At 49.6% G+C, this 18,429-nt stretch overlaps 1 protein-coding gene across 1 annotated transcript in view; it reads left to right on the top strand.

The window, feature by feature from the left end:
* The first annotated feature begins 2,549 nt into the window (after positions 1–2,549).
* The window catches only part of ZSWIM5 (zinc finger SWIM-type containing 5), a 98,546-nt gene continuing 82,666 nt past the window's right edge, over positions 2,550–18,429 (top strand). The window contains exon 1 of the mRNA XM_030494509.1: positions 2,550–3,250. Within this exon, the coding sequence (XP_030350369.1) occupies positions 2,569–3,250 (682 nt within the window). The 5' untranslated portion in view covers positions 2,550–2,568. The remainder of the gene's footprint in view (positions 3,251–18,429) is intronic.

Genomic DNA, 18,429 nt, shown 5'->3' with positions numbered 1-18,429 from the left:
GCAGTGTAGAACCATGGGGGCTTTACATGGTCAGTAAATTATCTAGCCAGGGACTCAAAATAAAATGCTTCCTGGGGCCGGCATGAAAAATCAGCACTGAATAATGCCAGCACTCAGGCCAAAAATGCTGGAGCTGGTGAGGCACAGCATGGGCAGACCCCGACCAAACAGCCTTGAAGCAAGAAGGGAACCGGGGCTGCTGGTGATAGAGGCTCAGCAAATGGCCGGGCTCAGGAAGGCGTGCGGTGAATTATTGATGTACCTGGTTCCAAGCTCTCAATGAGCAGCATCAGTGGCTGGGCAGGAGGCTGACATTTCGCATCCTTCCCCAGGGAGAAGAAGTCTGTCAGTGTTCTCTGGCAGAGGAGAGCTCCCCCCCCCCTTGTGAAATTCAAGGCAGTAATGAAAAGCACGGGCAGGAGTGGGAGCAACAAATGTTCTGATGGAGAGGAAAAATAGATTGATTTGTCTTTGAAATAACATGCTAACCCCCCCGAGACAGGCTGGCCAGCCACTGCACTGACCTTGCTTTGATTTGAGTCTGGATTATATGTTTATGCAGTGAAAAGTCAGCTCATTGGGAATGAATAACATCCCTGCTCGGGCTGTAGTCTAAAATCCTCTTTAATTGGCATCGTTCTGGGGACGACATAAGTAAGGACACTCAAGGTTGTCACTAGGTGAGCTCTGCAGACACTGGTGACAGAGGGACCGGCAAGCTGGGGTGCTGTGTCCCAGCTCTCACGCAGGTTCCCCCTTGCCTGAGCAGACCTGGCAGCTGCAGGGAGATGTGGGTGCCAGCAGAAACTCTCGGGCACTCAGGCTGCTGGAACACTGGAGCCCACAGCCTCTATCATCGGGAGAGCTTAATATCCTGTTGGACTGGTCTCTGCTGGGAAGATGAGCTCTGTCTTGGGGCAGGAGGGTGCTTTGGGATGGCCCCTTGAGGTCCCTCCGTGCAGCCAGGGAGGGGCAGAGGTGGATGAAGCCCTTCTCGTCCCCTCAGGTCCCACCACCTCGGTGAGCAGAGGTGATGGTGAGGGGCAAAGTGCTGTGCTGGCAAGTCCTTCCTGTTGCAGCAATCCCTTACTGAGAGCAAAATGCCCTTCGGGGTTAAAGAAATAGGGATGCAATTCCTAGGGGAAACATAAACAAATCTGTGCATAGCTGCTGCCTGAGGCCAGGCCCTGCCGCTGGTTAGCACTGATTATCTTGAACAAGAGCAGCCGCAGCAGTAAGAACACCTCAGCCTTCAAGGAAAACCTCTTCCTGACCTTCATCGATTAGCATGTGGTTTATTCTCTAAAATGGAGATCTCTCATTGCAGTAGCTCTGCCTGCTCTCACTACCTGCCTGGGATCTGATTCCTTCCCTCCGGGTCCTGTGAAGGAGACCTTGGGCTTGGAGGTACCTCGTGGCATAGCAAAGGTGCATAATTATTTCCTGTTCCCTAATTGCATCTCTCTGTTATTCCAGGAAATGTACTCTTGCTCTGTCAGTAAGAGTAAATAGGAGATCTCTGCAACAAGGGAGTAACCAGTAATGGTCTAGATGTGACTGAACTGCAGATAGAAAGGAACTGGTTCACAAAGCAGCAAGAATAACAGCAAGAAAATGAAACTCAGATCTGCGAGCTCTGCCCTTCCTCAGAGGTTTGTCACTTAAAATTAGACAGGACAAAAGAATGGGAATGTATTTCTGTGAAAAACCCTGGGATGCTGTCCTGCTGGGCACAGCGGCAAAGCACCCAGCCCCAGGTTCAGCTCCCTGGGTTCTGGGGTACTGACTCAGGCAAGGTGTGCTGAAAGACCTTGCTTTAATGCAACCCCAGGTAAGAGCACAGCAGAGCTCCTGGGAAGTCAGTGCTGCCTTGGGAGGCAGCTCCCAAGGGACGAGTGTGCCACAGGACCCAGTATTCTCTCTGCACCCAAAGATGCTGCAGTGTTGTGTAGGATGAGCCTCTACTGCAGGGCTTTAAACGAAAAAGCAAACCCTGGTGCCCGCTGAAGGGTAGGGCTCTCCTGTCTGCTCTGCTACCCGGTGTAAATCCGCAGGTGATTTCTGGGTTAGGCTGGGCCTTGGGTCAGACCGGGTACCGCGGAGCTTGCAGCAGAAGCAGTCCCCAGCTCCCGTCGGACACCTCCGGCGGAGCGGGCCACATCCAGCCCCACCGGGCCCCTTCGCTCATCACAAGCTCGGCTGTCCTTGACACTCCGTTTCCCCCAGCGCCCTGGGGACCGACGGGCACGGGGCTTTTCCGCTTCCCGCCCTCCGGGTACCGGGGGCACAGCGTCCCCCGTGTGTCCCCGCTCTCGATCGGACACCGCCTGGAGGTCACCGGGCCGATCCCCCGGAGCTCCCCCTTCCCCTCCTGCCCCCGGCAGGCGCGGCTCGGAGCGGGGGTCCGGCGGGTGCCGGGCGGGCAGGGGGCCGCAGGGCGTCCCGCCCCGGCGGGGCCGGCTCCGGGCCGTCGGGACCACCCCCTGCAGTCTCCACCTCCGGTGCCCGCCCTCTCCCCCTCCTCCTCCCCGTCTCTCCTCCCCTCGCCCGGCTCAGTCGGTCGCAGCCATGGCGGAGGGAGGAGAGGGAGAGGAGCTGCTCCGCCCGCCGCTGCCCGCCGGCGCCCCGGGCCCCAAGCGCTTGTGCTCCCGGGCCTGTCCGGCGGGAGGCACCGGGGCCGTTCACCCCCGTCCCGGGGCCGCAGGGGCCGGTGCGGGACCGGGCGCGGGGGCCAGCGGGGCCCCTCCGGTTCTGGCCGGCTGCTGCCCCGCGGCGGCGGCGGGCACGGCGGGGGCGACGGGGACGGCGGCGGCAGCGGCGGGGCCGGGGGGTGGCGGCGGCGGCGGGGCGGGCAGCCTGCTGCAGCCCGAGTCACTGCTGGACGCGGCGGCCAAGCGGGTGGCGGGGAGCTGGGCCTTCGAGCGGGTGGAGGGCCGCTTCCAGCGCATCCCCGAGCCCGTCCAGCGCCGCATCGTCTACTGGAGCTTCCCCCGCAGCGAGCGGCAGATCTGCATGTACTCCAGCTTCCAGCCCGGGCGCGCCGCCGCCGCCGCCGCATCCCCCGCCAGCGCCGCCGCGGGGGGACCCTCTGCCGCCGCTGCCCCCGCCGCGGCCGGTGAGGAGAGCCCCGCCGCTGGCCCGCCGCCGCCCGCCGCTGCCCCCGCTGCCGCGCCGCAGGGCGAGGGGCTGCCCTTCCGCCGCGGCATCCGCCTGCTGGAGACCGGCGCGGTGGACAACGTGCTGCAAGTCGGTGAGTGCCGCCGGGACGGGGTTCCGGGGGGCTTCTGTGTCCGCCTCCCCCCCCATCCCCTCCAAGCGCTTCAGCCTTTTGTCTGGCGCGGTTGTGGTTTGACAGGAAAATCCTGCCCCGGGGGCAGGGACCGCCTGGTGATCCGCTGGGAAGATGACGGCTGGCGGGTGGGAGGGCTGGGGCTGACCCCCCCCCCTCCTCATCCTCTCTCGGTGGGGTGCGTGTCCCCGGGTGTCACCGGCGGCTGCCCGCAGCGCGGTCGCCGTCCATTCAGCCTGAGTGGGAAATAAAGACACGCCCCCCCCGCCCCCCCAAGTGCCCGTCGGGGATTTGTATGGAAGCCCCGCACCGGGGTCCCCCTCACCCTTGAGCACCCACACCGATGCTCCCATGGGGGTCCCGGCGCTTCCACCAGGAGATGGAGTTATCAACATAATGCATCTCCCCAACAGCTCTGAGCGTTTGTCTTTGTCTTCTCCATCACGGCTTTTTTCCCCTTGGAAAATCTCTAGGGGGGTATCTGTTCCTTGCTTTCCCTTTCCCAGCCCTCTGCCCGGGCACCTTTAGAGGGGCTGGCTGTTGGAGAAGGAAGGGGGCGGTTGGGGTGACAAGTTGGGTGGACTGTCGGGTACCACTGGCGATGCTTGGGGACGGATGTGCGTGGCCTCCTCATGCTCCTTCGGTGGCGAAGGGGCCGTGGGAATGGTGGTGGGAATAATGGCATCGTGTTTTCTCTCCATGGGCAGGTGGCTTTTGTGTGCACTGGCGGAGGGGGGTTGTCGGAGAGGAAATGTTCTTCCTCTTCCCTCATCCTTCTAGTCCCCATCCGAAATCCGCCTTATATCCGTATATATTTAAAGAGAAACAAATTGTGGTGTTTTATGTATAATAATACACTGCTGGTTGTTATTGGAAGTGATTGAAATGCGCCTTTCCATTAAAATGACATTAGGCTAGAATTTGTTTTGCAAATGTGAAATGTAAATTCATCTTGTGCCAGGGTATGGCGTGAATGAGTGAAGGGAGGGTGGTTTTTGTTGTAAGGAATGGTTAGTTGGGCTGTGTTTATTTAAAGAGCCCTTCTTCCTTTTGGGGATAAAAAAACCCCTGCTTTGAAAAAAAAATAAAAATCCCATTTGCTACAGTTTACATTCAGAAGAGCTTTATCAAAACATTTTCCATTTGAGATGTGAAAATAGGAGACAGCAGAAGAATTCTCCTCCCACCTCTGAGGATATGCAGTGAAAATTCCTGTAGCACAAAAGGTTTTTCTCCAAGGATATGATTATACCCTTTTTTGGCTGAATTAGTATTTTGTAAGGGCTGCGTTAAGATGATTAATTGTTCTGTTTAAAATACTTTAAACTCAAAACCAAATAATTTTTTTTTTTTAGAAGGAGAGGAGTAGCTCTTCAGGAACTTTAAAATTAGGAGGGGAGGGGAAAATAATAGCTTGCTGTGGGCGATGCTTTATTGACCTGCCCACCGAGGTGTGGGTGCAGTGAGCAGCCGGCGTGGGAGATGGAGGCAACGGTTGCCTAAACCCAGGGCTGGTTCTATACAAAGGAATTTTCTTTTTTGATGAGTTTTTAAATTGCTTTACCTTTGAAACATGGCTCTGATGAGGCTTTAGCCAGTACTGTGAAGGATCTGGGTGAGCGCTGGGGTCAGGTGCGTGTGGGGCACACAGAGCATTCCCATCCCAAAGTGACACCCAGTGCTGCATCCAGCATCATGTGTGCCCCGTTTCCTTGCGCTTCCCCACTGCTGCTTTGGGCGAGCCAGAGGACGGCGAGGATGGTCCTGGCTCTGGTGTTTCATATCCCCTGACAAGTCTAAACCATCTCCCCAGCTTTGAAATTGGAGCTCGTGCCCATTGTCCTCCGAACTGTCGGCTTTTTAGATGAAGCAGCATGTTCTGGAAACGCTCGCTGCAAAGTCGCTGGATGATTTATCCCTGGTTTTTACAGCCCAAGAGGGGCATGCAGGATGCTCGTTGTGGGAGTTTGCCTTCAGAGCAGGGGGGGTCGGGTCTTGGCTGTTGTGTGCATCCTTTTCGGATGGCAGCGGGTGGGTGATGCAGGGTCAGACACCTCAGGTTTTGTCCCTGGAGCAGCCCTGAGCTGGAGCAGGAAGATTTACATCAAACAAAAGGCTGTGAAGGGCTGCGTGTTTATCCGGGGCGGACGGAGGCATAGCTGAGATGTCCTCCGCCAACTTTCCACATCCATCCTGCGGATGCTGCTGGAAGGTGAGGTGGAAGAGCTCCAGCCACTGGAGACACAAACATTTTTGTGGCTGCGTGTGTGTGTTTGCAGTTAAGATAGGAACTTGGTTGCCGGCTTATATGGGAACCATTATGTCTTGGAAAAAAATAAAACCCCAACCCTGGCTTACTTGATGCTCGCCGGCGCTAAATCAAAACTACTGTTCCCCTCTAAGGATCTCTTTAATGGACACCGCCAGCTCCCGGCGTCACGACCTGAGGCTTGCACAGTTGAGATTTGCTGTTAATAAAGATCAGATGTTTGTACAGTTGTGTTTCTGACTCAGACCTGTGAAAAAAAAAAAAATAAAATAGGGATAGTACAGATGTGAAATTCTTTCTCTCTGTGGTTGGAAAAATCTCTTTGAAAAATTGAAAGCCAAGATCCAAGAGAAATGACCTTCTGGAGATGGAAGATGGTGTGGAGGGGTGAGGGTTGTACCCGTGGGGATAAACTGCTTCGGGCTTCAGCTCTCTCGTGCTCACAAAGCTGGCAGTTCTGAGGAAAAACATATATACCACATTATCAACCAATAATTCCTTCATGCTTAGTAAAACTTAAACGAGGCTTAAACCCTGATCTCACTGGAGTCATTAAATTGAATTTTTTTTTTCCCCCTGCTCAAAGAAAGATCTTGGATGTTGAACACAGGCATCTTTGTCTTCTTAAAAACTGCTTTATTATTATGTGTACAGATCCCGTCTTTGTGTGTGTGTGGTGTGTGGGTTTTTTTTCCTTTTAATTTTTAGACAAATGACAAAAGCATGCAGGAAAGGAATGCAGAAATGCCAGGCTTAATATAAAGCATGCAACTGCACTGCATGCCGGGAATCCTAAAGGATACAAAACCTTTAACGACAGCGGTTAATTTTTAACAAGTTCACTCGCATAAATATTTATGAACAAAAGTTTTTACACCATTATCTCTTGGGTTTTGGGAGAGAGAAAAGGCCTTTGGTGGATTTTGACAGTAGGCTGTGATCTGGCAGAACAAATTCATGTTTCTTGCCTGCGCTCCCCAGTATGATATAGTATGGTACAATGTGGTTTGCCCTCAAATCGTCGCAGCTGCCAATGGGTGGGTGAGTGTCCGTGGCAGTTTTAGGTGGGAATTCTCCTTTTTCATTGCTTTCTGTGGTTACTCATAAGAGGAAGCATCGAACTTTGTGTTGTTCTTTGCGTTGTAACCAGCCTCTTAGGAACCTCCATGGTGTGTGCTCCTTTCCCTGCAGATAAGCCTTTGTGCCCCAATGGGGAGGTATGCAGTCCAGCCATAAGTACATAGGCAGAATTTACTTTTGCTGTTAGAGCAACAATGAACCAGGGCTTTAAAATGCATGGGCTTTGTAAACACTTGGAGGGAGCCTGGTTTTTTCAGACCAGCTGTTAATTCTGAGTATTTTATCTGATGCTGTGCGGGTCAGTCCTGGGTACCTTCCTAGCTGGACATCCAGGCACGAGGGATTTTCTGACTGCTTCAACAGCCTTCTGCCTGGGCAGAGGTTAAGCTGGACCTGATACCTGTAAATAATACCTGCAAATGCATTTTAGTTGGAAGAGTTTAGGTTTGGAAGCTTTTTGCAACAGTATAGTTTTCAGCTTCTGTTGCTGGTGTATATTTGTAATGTTGCCTGTTGAAATGCAGCTTCAGAGGTAAAAATACCAATGGGTTCCTATGCTCTTAAGGTGGTTGAAACTGCTTTTAGCTCCCCCTCTTTTAGTTTCATTTGGATTTTATTTTCGTTTTTTCTAAAAATGCTTACTTTTAGGTGAGCATTTGGTTTCCCTTCCCTGTGACGTGGTATGGGGCAGAGTCTAAATTTGTATCCAGTTGGCTTTAAAAGTCTACGTGGTGTGCTTCTTTATAGAGCTGTTTATTTTGGGGAAAACACTTTGATGGGGCTCTAAGGGCCGGTTGTGGTTGCTTTTGTTTTGTGTAAAGATCATTCTCTTCCTGGGTCTAGGTTTAAGGCTGTATCCAGTGAGAGCAGGTTTGAAAGGAATACCATGGGTCACGAAGTGTATTTATTTCACGTTGAAACCTGGTGTCCTTTCACAGGGTGCTGCTAAGGGTGCTAGTTCTTCTGTATGCTCTTAGTTTTTGGGTGGGGTGGTTGTTGTACAACATGTTTCCAATTTGCTAATTAATTTTAACTTCATTTTTCTTTATGGGTAGAGCACTTTACCCTACCATATATATTAAAATACTTTAAACCACATAAAAGGGCCTGGCAGAGATTCATTAGCCTTATCATGATGGAAACTGAACATTTTAAATATACATTAAACTCCTCACGCTTCTATTTTTTCTTTCCTTAACATATAATTAAAACAGAGGATTATTAGGCATTAAAACTTATGATCTGTTTATGTCTGTTCCCTCATAGGTGAGATATTTTTTTGAGCATGTTCTGGGACGGTATTACGGAAACTGGAATTGGAGATGATGAAAACCACCAGACTTTCTTGCTGGTAGTGGAGGGAGAGCTAGCAAGTCTTTGACAGCTGGAATTTTACCCCTTTTTTTAAAGTGGATTTATTTGTTGGCTTTTGAATCTTTTTTTAAGAGTATAAACAGACTCTCTGAAGTTGGGACGTCATTTTTAATGGGGTGGTTAATTACTCCAAGCAAAACTTAGCTTCAGGAGGCTAAAGACCTGAAAAATAAAGAGCAAGAAATTAAATATTTAAGTTTTGGCTTTAAGAATAAATAGGTTTGAAGTGTTTTTCAGTGTGACAAGTCCTGGTTTCTGGCTTGAGCAGCCAGTAGGAGTTTGTTCTCACCATACCTGTGCCTTATAAAGCTTAGCCCAGGTAAGAAGCTGCTTTTCTCCACTTCCAGCTTGTGTGTCGTTCACAGCTAATTTTGCTCACATCTAGAGGGAATCTTTTAGGAAACATTTAACTGTGCTAAAACTGCAATAACATAAACCACATGTGCCTGCGTGCTTTGTTTCTGAAGCTTTGTGTGAGGGAATGTGCTTTGCTGTTATTTGACTCTTGCTTTGATGTTAGATGTTTTATGATTAGTCCCTCTAACCTCAGATAGGACTTTTGGAAAACATAAATGAGCTTGTCTATCCAATAGCTCTGTAAAGTCACATTCAGCTGTGAATCATCTCTTGTGGTGTGTCAGCTTTTCATTTTCTTTGGATACATATATATTACAAAAAGAAAAAAATCTTCAGCTTTAGGGTGGGAGAGTTTGTGGGCTGATGTGTTTCCTTGGTGCATATGTGAATATAGCCCTGGAGGAGGACTTGGTCCATGGGGAGGTGACAAGTCTTTTGTGGTTATGGGGTTATGTCCTGCTCCCCTTTCCCAGCAGGAGACGTGCTCCCATCTGGGCTTAGCTCAGATGAATGGCATGGCCAACCTTGTGCTTGCGTTCGGTTTAAAGGGGTTTTGCATTTAGGTAGCGTGGGCAGCTCTGTGTTTATTGGTGATGCAAGAGTTCCCCTTGCTGCCGTGGAGGCTGGAGTAGCTCCTGTGGGGATTTTGGGAGGAGCAGCATCTCATCACCTTCTCAAGGCAGCTGAGCAGTGGGGGAAGGAGCCTTTGCTTGCTCCCCTGTCTCTTAGCAGTGCCTGTTCCTTCTGGTGGGGCAGTGGATGAGATTTGTTGGAGACCTGGGAAGGTGGGTGCTGGTGTCCTCTCCTGGCTTTGCTCAGCAGGAGGCAGGTGATGGTTGAACCTGTTTCTGTATGGAGCTCCCCATCTGTGGATGATGTTGGTGATTTTATTCCACAAGTAGCCAGAGGTGTGGAATAGCTATCTTGAGGGTATTAAAATGAACTTCAAGTATGTCCTACCTTAGATTTGGTACTGTCTTGAAGAGGTTATGTCATGAGGTTGTCATACTCCTGGTCATCTGGGGATGAGAGGAGGGGAGAAAGTGGCTCCTCTGTTAACTTGTTCCTGCCTCTGCTTAGTCTTGGCTTTCTCCAGCATCAGTAGAAATCGATCAAATTTCCAATGAAAATAAAACCTCAAAAGAAACCAAACCTTGGCTACATTAATAAGTGCTGTAAGACAAGTCTACCTTCTGGATGGAGCCAGGACATTGGATAGTGGTGGGGAGAGCTTTCGCTGCCTGCCTGCAGAGCTGGTGAACCCCTGGAGATGCTCTCCTCCGTGCTTGGAAGAGCAGGCCTGAGCCCCGCTGTGGTTTTCTCCTGGTGTCCATAAGGGAGGGTTTGATGTACAGACTTGAGCCTTGACTTGTGCCTTTGCGGTTGGAGTTGGGAAAGGGCCTGATAACATCTCACAGAGAGACAAAGGTTCTGCAAAACACTTCTTGGGGGATGTGTGTGGGAAAGCATCTTCATGGGTTTACAATGAAATGTCGCAGGAGTGAAAATTCAAATTTTTAATAGCTTTTTTTTTTTTTTTAATCCTGATGTTTGAATATGAATAGATTCCACTTGGAGCAGCGGGTGTGTTTTATTAAATGCTGAGGATTCACCTGTGCACGACACCACCACGCTTCTCTCCAAATGGATTTTCTAGTGCTGCGTTTTAAGAGCATTTGCTTTTTTGTCTCAAGCTTATGGCTTAGGACTTTGTGCAGGATTGGGGTTAGTCCTTGTAGAATGGTGCATTTAAAATAATGCACAAATTAATAAAATCCTGGGCTTTTATGTGTCACATTTTGCTTTCTAGGTGCACTTTTTTCTCCCCCATAGAATCATTTAAGTTAGAAAAGACGTTTAAGATCATCAAGTCCAATGATTACCCCAGCACTGCCAAGTCCACCACTAAACCATGTCACTGGGGGCCTCATCTACATGGTTTGTGAATACTTCCAGAGATGGTGATTCCACCACTTCCCTGGGCAGCCTGTTCCAATGCCTGATCACCCTTTTGGTGAAGAAATTTTTCCTACTATCCAGTTAAACCTCCCCTGGTGCAGCTTGAGGCTATTATCTCTTGTCCTATCACTGGTTACTTGGGAGAAGAGACCAAACACCTCCTCTCTCTGTTCTCCTTTCAGGTAGTTGTAGAGAGATAAGGTCTCCCTTAAGCCTCCTTCACTGCCCTTCTCTGGACCTGCTCCAGCAACTCAGTATGTCTCTTGTAGTGAGGGGCTCAGAACAATACAACCTTACTTCCCGCATTAAAAACAAAGCCATGAATGTGCACAGGAGGCAGATCTGCTGGGATGCCAGCTTGGAAGGGCTGCATGTGGATACGTTTGTCTAGGTTGTCATCTTACAAATGTCCTGCTGCTGTCACCCCTGGGTTGAAATGGGAGAGGGGGGTCTGTGTCCCCCCTGGATGCCCCACTCATTGCTGGGTGCCCATAATGAGCTGCCTGCACCTATACCACCCAGCTTGTTTGACCGAGGGCTGCTAATCGTTATTGAGATTCGCTCAGCAGGATGTGGCGTGGTATCTGCCTGGCTGCTGTCTTTGCACCTGGAGACGATGCCTGTGCCCCGCAGCTGCCAGCAGAGCGGGATTCCCGGTGGGAATGCTGGAGACTTGGTGTCTGGGACATTGGCAAGGTCAGGACAGGCTGTGCCTCTGCTCCGGATGCTCTCCAGTAGCCCTGGCCTCCATCCTTCAGCTGATGTTGGCGTGTGGGTGACTGCTCAGGATGCCAGTAATAGCCATTATTCGTTATTGGTGTTATGTGGTTGTTAAAGGCAGGGAGCTCCGGAGGTGCCATGTGCTGTGCCCTGGCTGCTCGGCTGCCTTGATGAAGACGAGTGCCCTGTCAGAGGGGTGGCAGAGCAACAAATGGGTTCCCGAGATAAATATAATTTGCATTAATGAACTACAATGGCTTTGGATGCCAAATTAAAAGAAGTGTGTCTGGAGGATGAAAAATAAATGTATTTTCTGTCTCACTCGCTGGTTCTCGTCTCTTTTGATTTTCTTTATCATCAGAAAGATTTTTTTTTTTAAATTTTTTTTTGAAGCCAGTTGTGTTTATTTTGGTAACAGTTCGTTGGCTGCTCTGTGTACAGAAGCTTTCTCTTGAAAGTACTGAAACTATATTAAAAGTGCTTTTGGCTGTCATCTTTTATTTTGCTTTTCCTTCATTCTTTTCCCAAAGCTGGGTCGTTGCTGTATCAAATGCTCTGAAACTGTCTGGTTGCATTTTCCCTGCGGTGCTTCGGATAAACTGGAAATAAAAAGGGAAGAAATTGCAGGATTTGGATTTCTGCAGCTTTTTTTTTTCTCCCCCCTCTGTGTGTGTGTGTGTGTCCCATTGAAGTCTGAGCAGCTGTCTCCATCCGCACAGCCCGCTGATGGCATGCACAGATCTGTTTCTTGTGATTAAAAGGAGAAATAATACCCCAGTGTTCAGAAAGGGGCCGGGGCGGGGTGTGTGTGTACGAGTAGTGCTTTTCCCCTCCTGCCTGCCACTGCCTTCTCCTGCCTGTTTGGCCCAAGGACCAAGTGAGCTGGCAGCCTCACTGCTCCTCCCTGCATCCTTGTGGCTTTATATCCCTGCGAAAGAAGCATCCCATGCCATTTGTGGTAAGCTGCAACATCTCCACCCGGGGTGGGCTCCTCCATCCTGCACTGGCGACCTGCAGAGGCCCTGGGGTTTTTATTCTATTCTGAGGATGTCGAAACATTTTGGTGGTGCTGCAGCCGCTCGCTACCGGCGTGCTTTGAAAAATACCCAGCAAGTGTCAAGCATCTGTCTGTGAAGGGGGAGGAAATCCCCCCCCGTTATTATTTTCTCCTGATTGTCCTCGCTTGGTGTGGCTTTGGCTATTATGGGTTTGTAAAATAGAACTATATATGACCTTTTATCTTACAAGAAATAGGTTAAGCCATTTTTAAAGAAAGTGGTGGAGTCAGCAGTGCTGCTAAGGAGCTGCTTTCGCATGGTTGATAGGCTGTGAAGCCGTTCAATGGACTTTGGTTTCAGAGACAATATCTGTTTAAATTAATCTTTGTCAGATACATGCCACTGCAGACAATTCAAATTCCATTTGCTTTCTGATCTCATAACAAAAAAGCACCTTACACTGGTTCTTTTATCGTAAAATTAACTTTTGTCTGTGTGTCCTGGAAACAGGGGTGGCATAAAAATCTAGTTAAAAGGCTCTGTTATAGGAGGATTCTGTTTCTTTGTACAAGGCAGACTTTTTTTTTCCCCTCTTCTTTCCCTTGCGTGCATTTAAAAAGAAGACCAGTGTTTGAGATAGATTAGAGAGAATGCCAGCAGATGGACCGATTCTGTTGTTGCTGCTGGCAACCATCTAAGCAGCCATTTTGAACAATGCTGATACCGGGGTACTGATAACACAAAGATGAGGATGGGATAAATATCCAGCTAGTCCCTTTCTCCCCGCCTGCTCCTCCTCCCTCCCTTTCACGCCGCCACTGCAGCCCTGTTATTAGAGAACCCGATTGTTTCCAGAGAAATGCTTCATCCTCTTAGCTCGGCTGGTGGATGTCTAGTGTTGCTTATCGCCTTGATTTTCCTCATGGTTGGTGGAGACACTGGCAGACTGGCTTCTCACAGGAGTGCCTACTGCATGGGTCTGAAGGGGAATGGGATATTTGGGTGTTCTTTGCAGTCTTGATGCTCTTTCCTCTACCCTAGTAAAGCATGAGGTGTTTGGTCCTTCCTGTGTAAGTGGAGACAGCTTCCTTCCCTCCTCGTGCATGTTTTAAGTGCTTAATATCAAAGTGTGATGGCATCTGACAAGTGAATTCTAAGGTTTTATGAGATGCACCATGACTTAAATGAGTTTGAGATCTCCTTTATGCCAACATGATTAGTGTAAGATTGTGATTCCAAATTAAGGGTATCCCCTTTGCCCATATACTGGTCTTCCTTTCTTCCACTCAGGTTATCTGTTGACTGTTGAGTATCTGGGTCAGGTTCATGTCCTGGACCTGCTGCTCTTGAGCTTTTTAAGATCTGTATTCATATCTGTTTGGACCACTGGATTTTTAGCACTGGAGTCAGTGGCCTTCTATCTCTCTGTTTTGTTTCCCATTTCTAAGGAAGTAACCATTTCATGGAGCAAGAAAACCCCAGCAAGCTTTATCTTTTCCTAGCAAATGACAAAAAGGCTGTTTTGTGTTTTGCAGGAGGAGCTGGGCCAGGGTAAGTGTGGGATTGTACTTGGGAAACCTGGTGGGCTTTGCTCTGAGCTTTCTAATGTAGCACGATCCTGAAACTGTGATCCAGAGAGCCGGACAGGGGATGTCATGTATCCTTGGCCGTTTAGTACAAGAGCATCCATGAAGTGTGAAGGAGCTCAGTAGAGCTGCCAAGCGTCTTGAATGGGAGAGGTGCCTTTGGTATCTGGGGTTTGGGGTTGCTGCAGGAAGAGCAGGAGTGGTGGGTTGAGAGACAGCAGGTAGCCTTCGATTGCAGTTTGGTGTCCAAACATGCTGTGTAGGAATGACCTGTCCCCAAGTCCTCTCTAGGTAAGGCTGTCATGTTGTCTGCTGCAACCCCTCTGCAGCGTTTCAGCCATCTGGGAGCATGAAGTGAGCCAGGCAGCCAGAGCAGGCATGGTGACGGGAACACCATGTAGTGTTGATACTGCTGCCTCTTGGTGAACTGCTCTGGATTAGGGATTTGCATCTGATTTACAAATTGCAGGTCTTTAAAGTGTTCCTGGAGCTGCAGGGCCCCACATGGGGAGCTGAAGGTGAGCAGCAATAAGCTGGTGTGTTCTTGCTGCCTTCCTTACACAAGTCTATAGACCTCAAGCTGAAAGTTTTACCTGTTCACATTGCAGCGTTTCCGAGACCTTTATATGTGAGGTGATGTTCTTACTGCAGCTTTATTCCAGTTAAAACTTCTTTGGAGTTAAAAACTGTATGGATAAGTCTCAAAGAAATCTGTGTAGAATAGAATCATGGAACATATATCTAATTATACACAGTAGATAAAACTTCACTGTAAAGCAGCAGATGTAAGAATTAAAAAAAGGAGTTGGGCAAGCATTTTATGGTTTCCCTTTTTAATTTGTCCCCTCAGTCTGTTACATTTTGAGGTAAATCTTGTATTTCTTTTTTTTTTTTTTCCTGTTGGGAAGTATCTTCTTCCTCTTGAATCTCCCTTCTTCTAAGCCTGCCTTAATTGATACATAAGCTGTGGACTGGCCATATTTGACATACTTGCTCAAACAAGGGGCATCTGGGCTGAAAAATCAGGTTGTAAATTCCACTTTGGAAACGTAATGGTTTGTTGGGAAGTTCTCTGAAGACTTGGACTAAGAGTCTGAGGGTCTCAGCAGGCTTGACTCTCCAAGTCTTGGCTGTCTCTGAGGTCAGCTAGCATCGTTGACAGATGCCTTTGGTGCACTCAGAGGGCTCCAGCGCCTGGTGTGCTCCCCAGTCATAGTGGCTCCTGCTGTGTTGCTTGACATGTGGCATTAGAAAATACGTTCTGGAGACTGGAAGATGGGTGAGGAAAGAGTGCCTGTTTTAAGCAGATACCTTCTTTGAAAGGTGGTGGGTGGGAAGTGTGCTCTTCTGACCACTGGCTCGTGATGAAGTTGGACCTTAAAAGCTCCTGCAGGCTTGGATGGAAAGGAGCTGTGACCAATGTGTGACCAAGTGTGATGGTGAACTCAGCATCTTCTGGTGTGCTGCTTCTGTTCATTTGCTTCCCACTGTGGAAAATATTACTCATCAGCAACAGGCGCAAAGCAGGTGCTTGTGAGGATGACCAAGAACGAGCAGTGGGTTTTGGAGTGCTTTTAAACTATGCCCTCTGAAACGATGCAGAGTGGAGCTTAGCCTAGTTGCTCTTTTCCAGAACCTCCTAGGTGGCATGGAAATGTCCTCTGCCTCCCCTTCCTAGAGCTCTCTGCATCTCTTAACTTCTCTTGAGTTTGACTCAGTCTGCTTTAGCTTCATGGACCCCATCCCACTACATAAAATTCAGGGTCTTTGGCTAAACCCCTTCAGATGTGCTTGATAGCAGCCAGCTTTTTTGAGTTGGAGAAGCGTGTTCAAACAGGGGTTTGTAAGGTTGCTGGTCTCAGAGCCAGGACACAGCACCTTGCTGTTAAAACCTGCCCACAGCCCTTTGCAGCACAAGGACAACAGCTTCTGAAACCACTTCACCAAATGGATGGCAAGGAGCAGCACTTGTCCTTGCTTTCTGCTGCTTTAGGGTCGGGGTGGATGAGGAGGTGATTGGCAAGGTCAGGCTGTTCCCATGCAGGTGAAGTGTACTGGGAGCAAGTATTTGCTTCTCAGTTTGGAAGTTACTGGTTACTTAGGAAAAGATGGTTTCTGGTCCCCTCCTATAACCTCATAACTGAGGGCATGTGGAAAGAGTGGGTATCTTCAGGTGCATCACTCTGCCCACTTTGAGTCACAGCCGTCGTACAGCACAAACATCTGTGTCCACATTCAGCACAGCGATGTGGTTTGAAAGATTCCCATGCCTTGTACATTGCTTCAGCTGGTTAATTGCTGGTGGCTCACGATGGGCTGCCTTCCCCATGGGGAACCTGAGGAGCAGAGGGGGAACTGAAGTGTATTGTAACTGGTGCTGTGCTTGCTGGGAGAGGGAACAGAGGGAAATTTTGCTCTGTTGCCTTTCAGTCTGTGCTGTGATAAAAATCTGCTGTTACTTAGGCTCTGGAAAATTGTAAAAACTTACAAAAACTGGTCAGGGTGAAGATGAATGATTAGATGTTCTTAGCCATGGCTCAGCTACTCGACTTCCACTGTAAAAAAGAGGGTGGGTGATGTGGGGGAATGACTTCATGAGAGTTGTCAAAATTTGCTTGAAAGCACTAGTTTTCCAAGAAGGGCGAGTTTCAGGGTACTGAGGGCTCTTCCTAAAAATACAGATGCTCTCTTCTGTTTTACGCTTGAGTAATGCATGTAAAATAAGGCTTAGGTGAAAAAGACCAAGCTAAATGAAGCCAGTGCAGGGAATCAGAGTTGTGTTTCACTGGAGACCTACTCCTTGGTGGATGTGGAGTTCAGACATCACAGATTCCCTCTGCTGCTCGTGCCATTGTCAGCTGGTGCTGCTGGTGCCAGCATTTCCTGGGATTTGCAGGGGGGCTTAGCAGGCATGGCCGGTCCTCATGTGAGGACACCATATTTTGGAGAGCATCCTGAATGGGAGATTGATGCTTTCCATGAACTATCGTTTGCTCCCTGTGTTCCCTTTATCCAAAAGAGGCACAAGGCAGTGGTGAGGTTTTCCCCTGCCTGCCTGCCTGTTTTTTGGCTTGTTTCTGGTGGCTCCTAGCTCAGCCCAGAGCCTGCAGTTCAAGTGCTGTGGGAAGGACTGATGCCCAAGAGGGCTTTTTTTTTCTCCCCACCCATCCGCACACCCACACCCTGGTCAGCCACACGAAGGTTTCCTGGACTGTGAGGTTTGATGAACCATTAACCTAAAAATGCCCTGAGTAGGAAGAAAATGTTTCCAAGGTCTAAAAAATCTTGCAGAGCTTCAGAAGTGGGAATGGGAGCTGTGGTTTGCCTGAGCGGCTCTTTTTGCTCCTGGCTCTGCTGTGAACTGGCTTTGCTTTGTGGGTGCAAGGGTATGTTTGGGATCTTGCAGAGACGGGAAGGCAGCCCTCCAGGGCTGGGTCAGCCAGAGGGGCTGCCTTCCAAGCAGATGTCCTCTTGGCATGAGGCTCAGCAGGTTTAAGACAGGATGTCCCTGTGCTCTGGAGAGCTGGAAGCACTGAAATAAGTAACAGGCTGGGAATGTCTGAATCCAGCTATGAATTCCTGGGGAAGAGGATTTGGCAATGGCAGGCTGTATTGGCGGGCAGGCTCCTTGTTGCTGGAGGACCTTGATGTCCTGCGGGCTCTGCCGGGTGTTGAGCCCAGCATTAACAGAGCAGCATGGCTGCATGAGCCCTTTACTGCTCAGTGCAGTGCAAGGTTCAGCTCCATTGCTTCTTGGTGCCTGTCTGTTCTTCTGTTACTGAATGAGGGGAGAAGCAACTAACTGTAAAGGGTAGGGACTCTTCTTGGTGTCAGCCAGATGTTGCAATGTAGGGCTTGCAGTTAAGCCATGGCCGTGATGTGGTGGTATAGCAAAGTAACCATCTGGTGGCCACGGGGACGTCCCAGAGAAGGACCTGGTGAATGTGGTTCTGTGTGAAACTGGAAGATGGGGTTGTCCAGGGTGGTGGATGTAGAGACACCCAGGTGGGAGGAGGTTGGTTTTACTCCAGTGTGGGTTTAGTAGCTGTGACTCAGAGCCTGACCATCATCAGTCCCAGCAGTCCCATTCCTGAGGGCTTTCCTAGAGCTGACTCTGCAGCATGGGTGATGCTGCAACCCAGGAGGGAGCTGACAGCAGGATCCTCACCCAATTTTCATGAATAGTAACAGCATCTGTAAAGGCTTAGAGGGCTTGGTTAGGAACAGGGCGGCTGGGTTCCCCTGAGTCCGGCCATGGTCAGCGGCAGATGCTCAGGGAGGAGATTAAGAAACAGGGCTGGAGCAGAGGGTTGCTTCCCCGGTTGTGAGTGGCCTCTCCAGCCAAAGGGCTGCCCTGGCCCTTGACTGCAGTGTGGAAGCAAGAGGAGATGGTTTGTGAGAGCATCCTGGTCCCGCATCTCCTGTAGCACTGGGGTTATCCCCACGTCTGCTTGGAGCATAGCATCCCTTCTGTGTTGGCAGCGGGATGGCTGCTCCCCTGGCAGGGACCTGGCACTGCTCTGGGAGGCAGCAGTGACGCAGAGCTGGTGGGGCTGAAGAGGATTTTGGAGACACCAGCACTTCTCCACCCTGCTTCGACGCCATCCTGGAGCCTGGTTTGGGAGGTTTGGGCTGAGGGAGTGACAGGCTGAGGTTTGGGAGAGGGAGTGAAGCTATTAAGAGCTGTGGATTTAACGTGATGAGAGAAATGTGTATTTGAAAAACATGCTGTAACACTAGATTCTTCTCTTCCCTATCATGATCTTTTCATCAGTTTGACTTTACAAAATATTTTAA

Source organism: Strigops habroptila, chromosome 8, assembly GCF_004027225.2.
Source record: "Strigops habroptila isolate Jane chromosome 8, bStrHab1.2.pri, whole genome shotgun sequence".
NCBI lineage: Eukaryota > Metazoa > Chordata > Aves > Psittaciformes > Psittacidae > Strigops > Strigops habroptila.
This window is presented reverse-complemented; position numbering and strand designations above follow the sequence as displayed.